At 35.9% G+C, this 15,406-nt stretch overlaps 1 protein-coding gene across 1 annotated transcript; it reads right to left on the bottom strand.

Annotated features, from left to right (window-relative positions):
• Positions 1 to 362: 362 nt before the first annotated feature.
• On the bottom strand, positions 363 to 13,744 carry LOC121238646 (exocyst complex component EXO70A1-like). The gene is made up of 12 exons (XM_041135611.1): positions 13,337 to 13,744; positions 12,932 to 13,027; positions 10,387 to 10,592; positions 9,228 to 9,485; positions 8,745 to 8,883; positions 8,461 to 8,673; positions 5,605 to 5,810; positions 4,805 to 5,005; positions 4,622 to 4,721; positions 1,428 to 1,537; positions 1,189 to 1,335; positions 363 to 814 (listed from the first exon to the last, which is right to left on the bottom strand). The coding sequence occupies exons 1-12, from the start codon at positions 13,493 to 13,495 to the stop codon at positions 697 to 699; spliced, it is 1,953 nt and encodes a 650-aa protein (XP_040991545.1). The 5' UTR covers positions 13,496 to 13,744; the 3' UTR covers positions 363 to 696.
• Between the last annotated feature and the right edge of the window lie 1,662 nt (positions 13,745 to 15,406).

The following is a 15,406-nucleotide window of genomic DNA, read 5'->3' as shown; positions in this document are numbered from 1 at the left end:
TGTATCAATAACAAAATAAGACAACAAAACAAATCCCTCACAGTACAATTGGAAGTACATTTTTTTTGGAACAAGTAAGAAACTTTATTGAATAGATTGAAACTAGATAATGTTCAAGTACACAAAAATTATACATAGTGAGACACCTAGTTACAATCTAGTAATCTGGAAAAAATAAAAAAATAAAGAAATAAAAAATTTATTTTAAGTGTGTGGATGATGAGCAGAATTTTTCTTATAATTTAAGGTTGTAATCTTCGAATAACCATTGCTAATCTTGCTTCAGCACAAGAATCCACATTCATTTGTTGCTTAAGAAATGAAATTCCACAACAATGGTCGTAACATTTGAAAAACAGAAGTTGGAAGGAAATATGTATACTTTGAAACCGGAATATCTGTTTGCATGCACACGCCCTCGAACAATGCCACACCAAACTACACAAGTTGCTCTTAGAGGAGAGAATGGAGACAGACACTGAGACACCCCATTATTCAGAATTTTACAAAGCAAATGCAAACATTATAATCTGATTTCTTTCTTTCTTTATTTTTTTTCACCAGCACTCAGAGGCACATACATGTGACCACCATAACTGAACCACGACTCTCCGGTAAAGGAGAGTGACATATGTACCACCATACCAAAGGTCAATGGTCAGCCTTATCAGAAACACGACGAGAAATGGTTCAAATCTACCGCCTGGGTTCGTTCAAGTTCTTTCCCTCAAAAAATTCACCCAGCATTCGTTCAAGATCCTCTGCCGAGTACTTGATGTACTTTTGAGGATTCTTTCCATTCTCAACAAGAGGCCTGTAACACATGAAAAACCACATGTAAACAAACAAGTATAACACAGTATTAACCCCTACACTAGACATTTAATGGAAACAAAATGCATCATATTCATTTTACATATTTTTAGCAACAGTGCCGAGTCATTTGTAGCTCTTACAAAGAGCTTTTCTAGCATGTTAAATTTGATTATTTTAATCATTTACAGAATCACAATATTCAGGTGTATCGTTATCAATTACTGATGAACAGAGTCTTCAGAATATATCTTGTTGATTTCGCAATATAACACATCATGAAATATGTCTTCTTTAGTACATGCGCACACAACCACATATGCTTGCATGCATGGACACATGTTTGTAAGTTGCTTTAAAAATGAGAAAAGATACCCAAAACGTTTTACAAAAGATCTGTAGGCTGGCAACAGGACTTCTGCAACGGCAAGCCTGAGAGACTCTCGTAACTCAGTGTCAGGAACTGCCCACTGAGATTGCTTTTGATGAAGTTCCTCAAATTGCATATTGAATGTCTTGAACCTGATAACAGAACACAGTTCTCCCATTAGGTCAAAACGTTGAGGACAAAAATACCACAATGGAATGTCCATAAGATGTAACTTCTCATCAACCTCTCTTTGACCAACGCTCTTGAAGCTCCACTACTATTTCCTCCATCAACACCCACCGAACTCCCACCCCCAGACGAGGCTAGGCCTTGGATGGAGAGGCACTGAAGAATCTGCAAAGGAAAAGGACCTGGCATTTAGCAAGGAAAAACCCAGTTCCTTTCCAGATAAATATCTTAAATGACATAAGCACTAGAGAGGCAATAAATAAAGTTAAGACAAGTTATTTTCACAAGGGTGTTCTGATTTTCGGCCATGGTACAGCATGACAAAACAAACTCCAGAGAAAAGAACTGAAATTAACTGTGATAAAAATGCAGCAAAACAAGAATTATTTTATCAGTACAACAAAAGGAGGAATTTTAAATATATTTTGTGCATATAATTATAGAAAATCAAAGTGCATACCCAGCACTCTTTTTCTATAGCATAGTATATCTGCACGTCAGCATATGCAATTCTTATTTCCCATCACTTTTAACAATCATTCTTTACAGATTTTCAGTTTACCAGCATGTGGCTGGGGAATGCTAAATGCCAGGTTTGCTTATTTTTAAACAATTTCCACTTCTGATTGTCTGATAGCCATACACTTACTCATGTCAAGTAATGTTGACATGGGTACGTCAGGTGAAAGGTCCATCCAGGTAAGAAGCAACACGGATACTCCTCTCACAGTAATGTTCCTTCAAAACAGTAAACGTATGCTTTTTACAAGTAATATGTGTATACACTATACCAGTTCCGTGTAGGGAAACTTCCGAGGGTGTGGTGCATGGTACTCTGCAAGGGTGGGTCCGAAAGGCCCTGCCTCGGAGAGGTTCCCCAACATTAGAAAAAAAAAGAAAAGCGCAGACACTATTTATTTTGTTGGAGAAATAAAATAAAATAAGTCAGTGGATTCAAACACTTACGCCATCCAAGCATATCTGAATTATATTGCTGCATCAGAAAATAGCATCATTTGATTTGTAAAACTTTGATCAAATTGCCTCTTTAATATAGCCTCTTTAGTGGAGTTACTAGGTTGTAAAATTGCCTCTCTCCCTATGAAATATCTTGGACTCTCCTTGGGGGCATCTTTCAAAGCAAAGAGTATTTAGGATGGAGTGGTAGAGAAGGTTGAGCAACGACTATCGGGCTGGAAGCGGCTATATCTATCGAAAGGGGGGAGATTAACTCTTATCAAAAGCACTCTTTCCAACCTTCTCACTTACAATCTTTCTCTATTTCCATTACCGGTGGGTGTGGCAAATCGGATAGAAAAGTTGTTTAGAGCTTTCTTGTGGGGTGGCATGGGGGAGGAATCCAAACTTTACCTTGTGAGTTGGCAAAGGGTGAGCTGTCCATTTGCGAATGGGGGCTAGGGGTGCGAAATTTGTGTGTATTTAACAAGGCACTATTAGGGAAGTGGTTGTGGAGGTACCAAATGGAAGTGAACTCGTTGTGGAGAGAGGTTATTGATCATAAGTATGGTTGTGTGTGGGGGGGATGGAGCTCTAAAGAGGGTAGGGGGTCTTATGGAGTAAGCCTGTGGAAATTCATAAGGAAGGGATGGAACACCTTTGAAAAACATCTCAAGTTTGAGATGGGTGATGGAACATGTACCTGCTTTTGGTTCGATGTATGGAGTGGGGAGAGTCCTCTTTGAATGGCTTTCCCAGTTGTTTTTAACTTGGCTGGAAATCAGCAAGCTCTAGTTTCAGAAGTTCTATGTCATGCCAATGGGATGGTCACTTGTAATGTCACTTTTACAAGAAATGCTCAGGACTGGGAACTAGAAGAGCTGGCAGATTTTTACAGTTACTTGTATTCAGCAAAGCTAGGTGCCAATGGGGGTGACTGTATGTTGTGGACTCACACGAGGAAAGAAAAGTTTACTGTTAAATCCTTCTACAAGGTCTTGACAGTCCTACAACCCACTTTCTTTCCATGGAAGAGTATATGGAAGGTATTAGTTCCATCTAAAGTTGCTTTTTTTACTTGGACAGCTGCTCATGGGAAGATTTTGACCGTTGATAATTTAAGAAAGCGAGGTATGATGATCACGGAGTGGTGCTACATGTGTAAAAAGAGTGGGAAATCGGTAGATCACTTGCTCTTACATTGTGAGGTGGCTGGGGAGCTATGAGCTGGTATTCTTAGTAGAGCTGGGCTGAGTTGGGCTATGCCAAAGAGCATGGTGGATCTATTAGCATGCTGGAATAGATCTCATAGTAGTGTCCAACTAGCAGCCATGTGCCGGATGATTCCTTTGTGCTTAATGTGGTGTTTATGGTCGGAAAGGAATGACAGGTGCTTTAATAACAAGGAGCGTGCAGCAGGGAAAATCTGGAACTTTTTTATATTCTCTCTTTTCCAGTGGTTTTCTGCTATTGTATTGAAGGGAGGGAATGTTCATAAGTTTTTATCTTCTTTCTAGCCTACTAGAATGTAATTAGGTGTCTCACTTTGTATACGACATTGCCTAATTTCATTCACATCAATAAAGATTATTACTTATCAAAAAAAAAACTTTGGTCAAGAAGGCACATTGGCATGAAGTTATTATGACGCATACATTAATCCCAATATCACCTTTTCTTTTTTTAGAATTTTAGTCATCATTACTTGTCAAAAAGAATTTTAGTCATCAATCCCTGCATGTGCACTGTAGTATTCACATTGTAAACCCTGGTTATATGATAATAGAATCAGTAATTATCTATTGACGGAAAACTTTGGTAAAGAAGGCATTTCCTTTGAGTCTGTAAGATATGTGAGCTACCTACAAACATTCAAGCTTTCCATGTCCAGAGACCAAGGCAACAACGATAAAAGCTGTGGTCCTATGCTCATAAATATATATATATATATACACACACACACACACATATATATTATGCAAGATGGCATCAATAAGAATCAATACATTATTTAGTGGCATTAGCTTGAGTGTATGTGTACAGATATGCTTGTGTCTATTCAAAAAAGAGGAAAAAGAGGCTCTACAGCTGAATCGTTAACAGAGTGACAGAACTGTGTTTTAGTACATAAAATTTTTTTGATAGGTTTTTAAACAATTTGATACGTTTTAGTAGATAAAATGATAGGATGATGTTACCCAAAACAGATCCGAGCAAATATCAGCCAAAGCTCCAGATCAATAAATGATTCAGATCTTGTGGTTTGGTTCAATAGGGTCAGTAGAACACTACCTTTGCCCAACCATTCCTTTTGTATTGATTTGCATGCTGCTGCACTATCCTCCTGTGTCTTTGCACCCAATCATCCCCTAACAAATCCTTGGCCTCTGATCTGAAAACAAATGTAAACAAGCATCGTATTCACAGGCAAGAAAAGCTTGTAAAAACTCGAAAAAATACATATACATGACATACCTGCGTACAGATCTGACCATATAGTGAATATTATTCATGAGAAATAAATGGGTCAAAGCAAGATCTCTATACTGCTTGGATTTTCCATCCAAATTGGTTTGGAGGGCCTGCATTATTCTCATTGTCACAGAGGCCAATTGTGAACCTGTTCCATCTTTGTTATCAAATTCTTGGAAAAGTTGCTTCAACGTTGACTGGTAGCTGTAAAAGTTTGGTCAACATCTTCAAGTTAATCATTAGAAAACTTCAGTATTAAATCAGCAAAAGTTTACTGCAAGTAAAAGACCGCGAGTAAAGACTATTGAAAAAATAAATGAATCTCAGAAAGTAACACACATTTATATATCTTGACATACTAGAATTAAGATGAACATCATAAAATATGTGCCAATTTAATGAGAAATATTTTACAGTTCATTGATTAGTTCCTCAATTGCTAATTCAGTAACGTAAACAGATAAATACAAGAGAAGAGAAACAGAGCTTCGTGTTTTAAACATTTTTTTTATAAATCAGAAACGGAGCTTCATGTTTTAAACATGTCATGAAAACCAAAGATTTAGTGAGGCCATGGAAACTCAGAGCCCTAACAAGTTTAGTTAAAATAGCATATAACAGAATCGTGAAGCTGAAACTATAAGAAAAAGGGAAAACATATAATGAAATAATAAAAGAAAAGAAACAAAGTAACCATTGAAGATTTTAAATCTCTGGCTTTAATAGCTCAATCATCAGCAACTAGAATATACTATCATGTATGAAACTATATTTTATCCTGATCCAAGGTTAGCTGAACTTACTCGAACAAAAACTTCACGTAGTTAATGACATAACTTGTCAAAGGATGGACAGTTCCATCCAATACAGCAGTTTTAGTTGCATCTTTTTCAACAGCTTCTTCAAAATCCCCAAAAGTCTCCTGAGCTGTCTGTGCAAGCCGTTTTGTCAAACCAAAGGCTGCTTCTCTTATTTCAGTGCAAGCTTTACCTTTGAATTTCAATTCAATCTGCAAATAAATTCAGTTCTTAAATTGATATTGTAGCATCATTGAAATATTACTCCAGCTGAAAGGATAATTGCTAATAAGCACAAGAACCTACAAAAACCTCGAAATCTTTAAAAGAAGTGAGACATTACAGATGTAAGAAAAAAATGAGAATCAAAATTATTGAAATATCTCCATTAAATATCATCGCATGCACAAAAAATAGTAAAAAATAAAAACCAAGCCTCCTCTAAATTGGAGGAAAACAAAAGAGAAACTTGTGTATGGGATTTCAAAATCAAAGAACATTAAAATTGAGATCTCTAAGGATTTATATAAAGCATCAAAGAATAAATCAAGCTGAGAACGCAGCTACCCACAGAATTTCTATTATTTTTTTTAATTAATAAGAATTTTATTATCATGAATAGGCATAGCCCAAGTACACATGAAGTATACAAAGGAAATACCTACTACACTCTAGAAAACAGGAAAATTAAAACAGAAACAGATTCAAATTTCTATTCTTCTCCTGCCCCTCAAAATCCATTCAATTTCTTTCTTCAATTTAGAAACGTGCAATAGTTTTATACAATCACTAGTACCAACAAAAAGCAGCAGCTCAAAGAAAACATATAGGCACTTCATTAGAGCACTGGCATTGGATTATCCAAATGCCAGTGTTTGCAAATATTTGCATAATTTATCTTTAAAATGTCTGCATTGGATTAGCCAAATGCATAATATTATGACTTTGAGCTACAGTAATCTCCTCCCACCGGTCATATTTGGATTAGCACTGTAGATAGATCAAATGAATATTTTATTAAAAAAATACGGTCCAGACTCCAACTCCCCTCTCTCCCCTTTCCCTCGTATTCCCAAGCCTCCCTCTTTCTCTCCCTCTTCTCTCCATTTCTCTCCAATTTCTGCACATAGTCCCCCATTTCTTTCCCACTTCTCTCCAATTTCTGCACATCCATCTCTCAAAGAAGAAATCGACGCACATCTTGAACAGAGAATATGATAAAAATTCTTCCAATGTTTATAGTTTTTTCTTTGAGTCCCTCTTCGGACAGGATGCGGTGGCCACATGAGAGACAGAGAAGACTTCAGGCCTTTACCTAGATTTCCTCTCTCTCTTTCTCCGATGGCTTTCGCTTCGTTTCTTGGGAGAGTTCTCTTCGCCTCTGTTTTCATACTCTCTTCTTATCAAGAGTTAGTGCATGCAATCACTACTTTTGTTTAACCTTCTATATGCTTTCAGTATTCATGATCTTTTTTTTTTTATTCTGCTATCGTAATCTCATTAGTTCTTCAGCCTATTTGTGGTTTTTAGGCAAATATGAATTCTGGGTTTTGAAGGAATTTCATTTCTGACATGAAAATTGCTGTTGGATCTGTTATGTTAGGTTGAAACTCGTTGTTTGATCATTTTTATATTGAAACTTGATGTAAATCTGCATTTTCTTTTTTAGTATATGGTTTTGGTTGAAAAAATAACTTATGGGTTTTACTAATTGAAAGTTACCAGCCCATTTTAATTTACTTCATCAATCACTTTGAGTTAGCTTGTTATAGGTTATTGGTTACATAAGGGTAACGAATTGATGGATTTTCTCTTTAAAACAAATATTCATTCATGCTAAGAGTTGGGCTAGATGTGTTGATGTTGGGTGTTTTGAAAATTTCACGTGTGAACATTAAGATGTAGTTGGTAGTTTTTGGGTATCATTTGGTGCAAATTATGGTTAGAATCCTAGGAATGCAGCAAGTCTTCGCACAATGCAACATCAACAATGGGTGTCACTGTCTAAAGGTTGGTTCTTGGATTTTGATTTCTGCATAAGTTGAAGTGATGAGATAAAAAAGAGGTGATTAGTGTTCCTAGTGATGAAAGGTTAGCTCACCAGTTTCCTTTAAAGTCAAGTAGCTATGAAGTCCTTACTATAGAGTTGACATACGGTGGTTTTACTAGTGGTGCACGGCCCGTGCAGGGTGGAGCTTCACGGTGTGGGAGAGAACGGTTAGGGTGCTCTGTTTCGGATTCTTAAAATAGAGGTCGTATGTTTTGCTTGAATTGGTGCAATTAGATGAAATAATTTAATTATAATTTGATTATTAATTAAGATATGAATTGAAGAATTGCAAAATATGATAAAAATAAATTAGGTAAGAAAATAATAAAAATATTAAATTAATAATATTTTTTTATTATTTTGGTTAATAGATGGATAATCCAATGTGAGAATTAGTTTTGAGTGGAATAGCCAAATGCAAAATCATGTCATATTATGCAAATTTTACATTTGCATTTGCATAATCCAATGCTAATGTTCTTACAAGCAAATCCATTTGTATATGTTCGACATATGGAACATCAACAAGTTGGAAGGAAAGGGGTGCGGGTGGTTTAAAAAATCTTTATACTTAAACCTGACACTGCCTAAATAATCATTAATTTATATTGGAAACTATCCAGATGAGTTCCCCGACAAAAGTAGCAGACAGTTTCGATTGGACCATGTATACTTGGTAACCTAGTTATCCATGGTGACTACTTTTTCAAGGGAGAAAAATGACCCAGAAAGATCCCTCAAAGATTCAGCCCACAAATCAAATTAAAATGAATACTTAGTGCATGCCTTTGTAGATGTGAAATTAGCTATACCTCTGAATGAAGTTCCCGCATTATCTCATACATGTCCAAGAGTACAAATAACTTCTCAGGGGATCTCTTGCTTTTGGCAATCGCATCCCCAAAGCTAAGTAGCACTGAAACACTACTTGAAGTAACCTCAGAAAAACACTGATCCGTGAGAGAATCGAAGCCTTCGAATATTTGATCACAAACTATACGCTCTCCAGCAAAAAGCAGTTTGACCTGTTCAACATTACCATATATTCAGAACAAGAGATGTGCAGAATGTGCTCAGATTCCAGACAGATACCTACAGCAATACGCATGAAGTGAATCCAATTCCCAATTTTGGCCTCTAAGACCTCCCATTGCATCTTCTGAACATCTTCTTTGCTAAGCTTTTCAACTCCCAATTTTTGAAGGCTTTCTTCCAAAACAGAAGAGCGGGTATCCCTAAACCAAATAAAATAGTGGTATATTGTTAAACATCTTAATATGTAAACTTCAAAAAAGTTATACACAAGCACACAGATGTGTATATATGTATGTTGTTTATATACATGTACATATAAATATGTCTGCATAGTAGTTATGTATGTGGAACCTTTTCCATGAAAGAATATTCTACATCAAAACAAAACTGCAACAAAATTTGCATGAGCACACTAAACTGCAATGAGATTTGCACAAACAAGATTCAAAATAGTAAATCTCTTCTCATGAAGACAGTTTGACGAGATGACTACACAAAGAAAGACAAGTAATGTATCTTACCTACCAGAGTTTGAGCTTCTTACCTGTAAATTAAGAGTAACTGCTGTTGGTGACCAGCTTGAACCATTTGCTGAGCCAAATCATGGAGCAGTGGTAGGATCCGTGGTGGTATAAGAGTTGGAGGAGTGTAAACAGCATTTTCTAAGTTACTTTTCTGGTGCTCAGAGTGGTTATTGGAAGGATTCTTGCCATTAGAGTCACCCTGGTGCCCAGGAGATTCTGAAGATGGTCTCAATGAGTTTGGAAGGCCATCGAAAAGACGATCAGGCTCCACAGGTTTACTGAAATTTCCAAATCCCACCCCAAAAAAATCAGAATTAAACAACATACCTGGAGCTTATAAAGAGTGATTCATGACATGACCATGTTTCTTACGCCGATGTCATCGGCAGCAATAAAAAATGCATAATGCATATAAAGAGTGGATATGATTCTCATAAAGGCAAATCATCTTGGTAACTAGCCAGTATGGAGATGGTGAATCAGTTGACCATCTGTTTCTACATTGCGAGGTGGCCAGGACCATGTGGGCTGATTTTTTTATAGGACTTGGATTATCATGGGTCATGCCCCGTAGATTGGTGGATTTTCTAGCATGCTGGAGAGGTCTCCAAGGAAATTCACAAGTTGCAGCAATTTGGAAAATGGTCTCAATATGTATGTGTTGAAGCTTCGAAAACCACGAGAGAACAATGGAGGAGCCGAAAGTTTTTTTCTTTAAAACATTGTTTTCTTGGGCGGGGACCATTGTTTGTAACGGACTAATTTGCCTAGTAGTATGAATAAAATTTCTTGATTACCGATCAAAAAAAAAAAACCAGCCACTATGGACTCCAACTCAATTGTTGCTTATTAAACTTCTTCTTCTTCTTCTTCTTCTTCTTTTTTTTTTTTTTTTTTTTTTTTTTTTTTTTTAATCTTGCCCTAGAGATGATTTATGTTAGCTGTGAGATGAAGCTGGAGCAATTGACTGTGCCACAGGGCTTAGATTCCTTTTATACATAAGAATTATTAATTCCATGAACATAAATGTCACTGTAAGGGCGCAGAACTGGCACTGTCAAATTATCTAATAGTGACATGTGGGTATTTGGTGATTATAGGAGCAAAAGAATTAACAGTACCCACGCATAAGAACCAGCTACGCAATGCAAAAGCATCAATGAACATGAAAATACAAACCTGTAAGACAATAATAGCTTCTTGAACTCGTCTTCTAGCTTTGAAATAGCCTTTGCAAGTAGGTTGTTTGCATTGTTGAGGACCCCATCATTACTTTTAAAGCCCTTTTTGCTGCTAAAAAACTTAATGTTGCCTCTTAGTTGACCGATTGCTTCTAGATAACTCTCCAAGTCCTCATGTGGCCCTCTAAGTATTTTTGTCTCTGCCTATTTATTTCCATGAAAATATATCAACAGTCATACAAATAAAAGAGTAGAACATCATAAGGGAACATTCATGGACAGAAAGTAAACTACACATATACCTCAAACACTACAAGCTCAGAAACTAAAATCATACTACTGTCCACTCATTTTCCAACCAACACCACTAAATAATAGGAACTTGAATTCTTGTACCCTTAGTGTAAACAATTTCTTGAGGCAACATCTCATTGGTCAAAAACTGATGATTTACCTAATCGGTGCAATGGGACGCGTTATATGGGTTCGGAGTTTAACCAATAAAAGACACGTTGCAGTTGCACTGTCTCAGAAAATATATAAATGCATTCATAGGCTACATACGTCTGATGTACGGGCAGTTCTTTGGTCCCGTCGTCAGAATTACCAGCCCCAGATTATCTAAATAGAATTTCTAGAGAGGAAGAAACAATGCCAAGAAGCAAGCGTACATGGCAAATCGGCAATCAAGTACATGAACAATGCCAAGTGTCAAGCATACATGGCAAAAGAGTCTGCAAACCTCATCAACTCGGGTGGTGGAATTAAAGATATGTGACTATACACAACCCTAGTTGTCGACCTCATCCTCCCCCAATATTTGTTCACTCTGTCCACAAGAAACCCAGTATTTTTTAATGACAAGAGAGCTGTTTTGGAGGTGGGCATTTCTCGATCAATCCCTCTCTCGATCTCCTCAACTAAACAGGTAACTCATTAACTCTCACTTTGTAAGCCAACAAACCATCTAACCTCACTGATGATGTCAGTTCGATGGACATTTGAATGGCACCCTGAACAGCCCTCAAGCGGGACTTAAGAGAAAGCTCATCAGATGTTAGGGGCCCTAGGGTTCGAGGACATGAAGAGGATGAAGGGCTTGAAGGGATGAGGAGAATTGAAGTGAAGTGAAGGGGAGTTCGTGAAGTAAAGGGGTTCTGAAACGGAGCCATTGCGAGTTGAAGAGGAGAAGTGCATGCTGGAAGCCAAAGCGACGTCAGTTAATCCTTGTTGTTGGAATAAATGGAACGCTGCGTTTGGTCCTGTCCTAAACGTGCGTTTTGAGTTAGTAAGTTAGTAGTGTTAAATGGTTAGTTTTGATGGCTGTGAGCCTAATTTTCATTTGTAGCTGTTAAGTTAGATTTATACGCTTTCTGTTATGGGGTGGTGAGCATCTTTTTTTTTTTTTTTTTTTTATAACTAAGAGATAAATATTATATATATGAGTGAAGTAGACATAGCCCTTGTACACAGGAAGTATACAAGAGGGCCCCTAATTACATTCTAAAAGCGATAGATTAAAGACAAGAAATCATGAACATTATCCTCATGCAATACAATAGCGGAAAACCAGCACATTAAAGTGTGGAGAAAAAAATTCTTCAACTCGGCCATTGTGCGATCCTTATCATCGAAGCATCTCGCATTCCTTTCTGTCCAAATGCACCACATAATGCACAACGGCATCATCTTCCACAATGCAACCACTTGATGACAGCCTTGCATCTTTCTCCAACAACCCAACAAATCCACGACCCTCATAGGCATAACCCATGCAACATCAACCCTTTGAAAAATCTCATCCCACAACACCCTAGTTACCTCACAGTGTAATAAGAGGTGGTCCACAGATTCCCCATTCTTTTTACACATATAACACCAATCCATCACTACACATCCTCTCTTCCTCAAATTGTCCGTGGTCAATATCTTCCCAAGAGCAGCATTCCAAACAAAAAAAGCTACTTTAGAAGGCATTATGGGCTTTTTGGGTCATTAGGGGCTTGTTGGGTCATTTTGGGCAAGGTGTTTTCTTGTATACATTCAGTGTACTTGGTTTCTCCTTTTGATATATACAATATTTTTACTTATAAAAAAAAAAATCTTTCTGTTATATAGGGGGAGGAAAGTCAGAGAGTTTTTCATCTGGAAATTTCTTAAGTCTGGAATGTATTGGAGGCAGAGGCTACCTCAAATAGCTCTCATGGTGTTTTGAATCTTATGAATACAAATAGAAGTTTATCATTACAGATCTGTATCTTATTCCCTTGGGTGAAATAATCAGTAGCTAAACATCATAGGGGCAAAAAATTTAATTGAAAGGGGAAAAAAAAAAATCAATGACTTTGGTCCTAGATAGGTGGGCGCGGCCTAACTAAGATTGTAATTCAAGTTACCAATCCCTACCATCACATTTTTTTTTTATTGCCACCAAGTGTCCGGGAAATTCCTACCATTACATTTAGAGTGAAGAAAAAAGAACAAGAAACTATTCTGGGCGATCTAACAAATAACAGGAAGAGTAGAAAATCTGTGAAACCAACCTGACGAGAAAGATCGAATTGGGCCAGTAAAACCTCAGCAACCTTCAAAGTCTTGTCGATATTCTCGTGAGCTTTCCTAATAGAATGTGTTCTAATCTGTAAATACAAAATTATTCCCACTATCAAGCAGTCAGAAAAGAAAATCACAAAATGGCTCTAAGGGAAAAACCCCGATCGCTGTTTGATACCCGATAAAAGGGGGCAAAAAAAAAAAAAAACAAAATCACGGGTCTTGCTCGTTCTTTCTCTTGGGCTTCCAAAGTAAAATGGAAGTCAAATTGATTCGGATCCAACCGCAACAAGGGCAGTTCTTTTATACAGATATTTTGTGGGTATTTTCCTCGAGTATATTTCCGGGGAACCCAAACGTAAAGATGGGGTGAGGGGAGAAAGAAGCGGTGGGACCTGAGTAGGACGCATGGCACTCTCGAGGGCAGAGAGGCGGTGGTCAAAGGAGCCGAGGATGGAGACGACTTTGTCGGTGATGGTCTGGCTCTTTTGCAGCGACTCTCTCATCATAGCGGCTCTCTCGGTCAGTGAATCCATGCCCACTGCTACCCCCATCCCCTTCTTCTCCTCGTGTCCTTAATCCTGTTCTGTTCCTTTGTTTGAAAGATCAAGAAGAGAGATTCTTTGTAAAAAGTCAAAAGAAGGAGTGGGTGGACATGGGAGCAGATCACTGTAAAGAATTTGAGATTTCTCCGGCGGATGCTTGCTTTTGAGTTTTAAGTTTGGTGACTTGGTCCCCTGTCGTCTGCTCTAGTCTTACTTCTGCACGACGGAGTCACGGCCTGGAGGTTTTGGGCCAACAGAAATCAGCCATATAATATTGGACTTTATTTTATATGGTCCAAACATCTCCCGCCCCTAAGCCCTCTCAGGAGTTTCTTAACTTTAAATGCTGTGCTCCATGGCCTATCTAACAACAATACTCTTTACTATTCACGTTTATATCATTTGAAAGTCTCGTTTTTTAATTTTCATAAAATTAATATCTAAACTTTAAAAAAAATACATAATTAAATGATTTTATCAAATTTTTGTTAGAAAATTAACGGAATAAAATATATTAATCTTTAATTGGCTAATGGCTTATACTTGACATCAATATGTTGCATCAATCAATTAAAGATTGATACCTGGTATAAGGGCTCGTTTAGGAAATAAGATTAGATGAGATGAAAATTTTATAAATAAAAGTAAAATAATTTGTAAATAGTAGTGAAATAGTTTGAGTTGACTATTTTTTAGATTTTAGAAAATAAGAGAGAATAAGTTGAATAAAAAATATTATAAAATTAAAATATTGTTAAAATATAGTTTTATAATATTATCTTTTTGTTGATATTTGAAAAAGTTGACTTTTTTTATAAAAGTTATTTATTTAAAAGTTTGAGAAAGTTATAATGATTAGTTTAATTATGTTTAGAAATGAGATAGGATGAGATGAAATAAGAATTTTTGAATGAGATTTATTATTACTTTTTTAATTACCTTAAAAAAAATTATTTTTTTAATGAAAATTTGGCAGATATACTTAATTACTTAGATGAGATCATGAGAGATGCGTTGAGTAGAGAATTAGACTTGGTATATTTATTGTGGAGAAAAATATTTATTTAACCTTACTAATGTCTATAATTAGAGTGAGTGAAATTAAGGAAAGAAAGAAATAAGCCAATGAGCATTAATAATGATGAGCTCTTACTAACATTACTATTATAAGAATGCTATAAAGAGGTCTTATACCACATACCTCACTTAATTAATAAGTGATTTATCATTTTTATCATTTTATTTAATATTATTTAATATAAAATAAAATGATAAAAATATAAATCGCGTATTAATTAGGTGGAGGTATATAATATAAGATTTCAACGTATAATTTTTTATTATTATAACATTTGCAAAGAGAATATTTTATTGCTAGTATCTAACTAGTCATAAATCGGACCATAGGCACTCTCTTGCATAAATTATATATATTTTCTCAATATTTCATAATACAATAAAAAAAATATTTTATATATCACGCTATCATTTCTCACTCTCATCATATTATGTAAAATGTTGCATATTTATCATCATGAATAATGTTATTATGCCTCTTTAATTTACCTCATCGTTTTGACCGCTCATGCATTTAATTTTTTTTCTTAATGGTTAAAGAAATGACTATTAGTGTAATTATATATTTTTTAAAAAAAAAAAATTAAACACGTTTTAATTTTTTTTTAAAGAAAAAGTAAAAAAAAAAAAAAAATACAAGTTGCATTAGGCGGCACATTAAGTGGACACCTGCAGGCAGTAGAGTAGCACCACTCTTATCATCATTTGATAATCATCATGATCATTTAAAAATGATAAATATGCTACATCTTACATCATTGAATGAAAATAAGAAATGAATATAAAGAATAGCATTACTCATTAAAAAAAAAAAATCAATACTCTCTATTCATTTATTTTTAT

Source organism: Juglans microcarpa x Juglans regia, chromosome 7D (genome assembly GCF_004785595.1).
Source record: "Juglans microcarpa x Juglans regia isolate MS1-56 chromosome 7D, Jm3101_v1.0, whole genome shotgun sequence".
NCBI lineage: Eukaryota > Viridiplantae > Streptophyta > Magnoliopsida > Fagales > Juglandaceae > Juglans > Juglans microcarpa x Juglans regia.
Note: the sequence above shows the minus strand (reverse complement) of the source record. Positions and strands in the feature narration are given on the sequence as shown.

Bases quoted from the DNA above. Each gene is read 5' to 3' on its own strand.
- LOC121238646 (XM_041135611.1), bottom strand. From the start codon at position 13,495: ATGGGGGTAGCAGTGGGCATGGATTCACTGACCGAGAGAGCCGCTATG. The intron at 5,811-8,460 runs GTATAGCTAATT...ATTTATTTGCAG, and splicing joins TGCGGGAACTTCATTCAGAG to ATTGAATTGAAATTCAAAGG. The intron at 5,006-5,604 runs GTAAGTTCAGCT...AAACTTTTACAG, and splicing joins TACGTGAAGTTTTTGTTCGA to CTACCAGTCAACGTTGAAGC.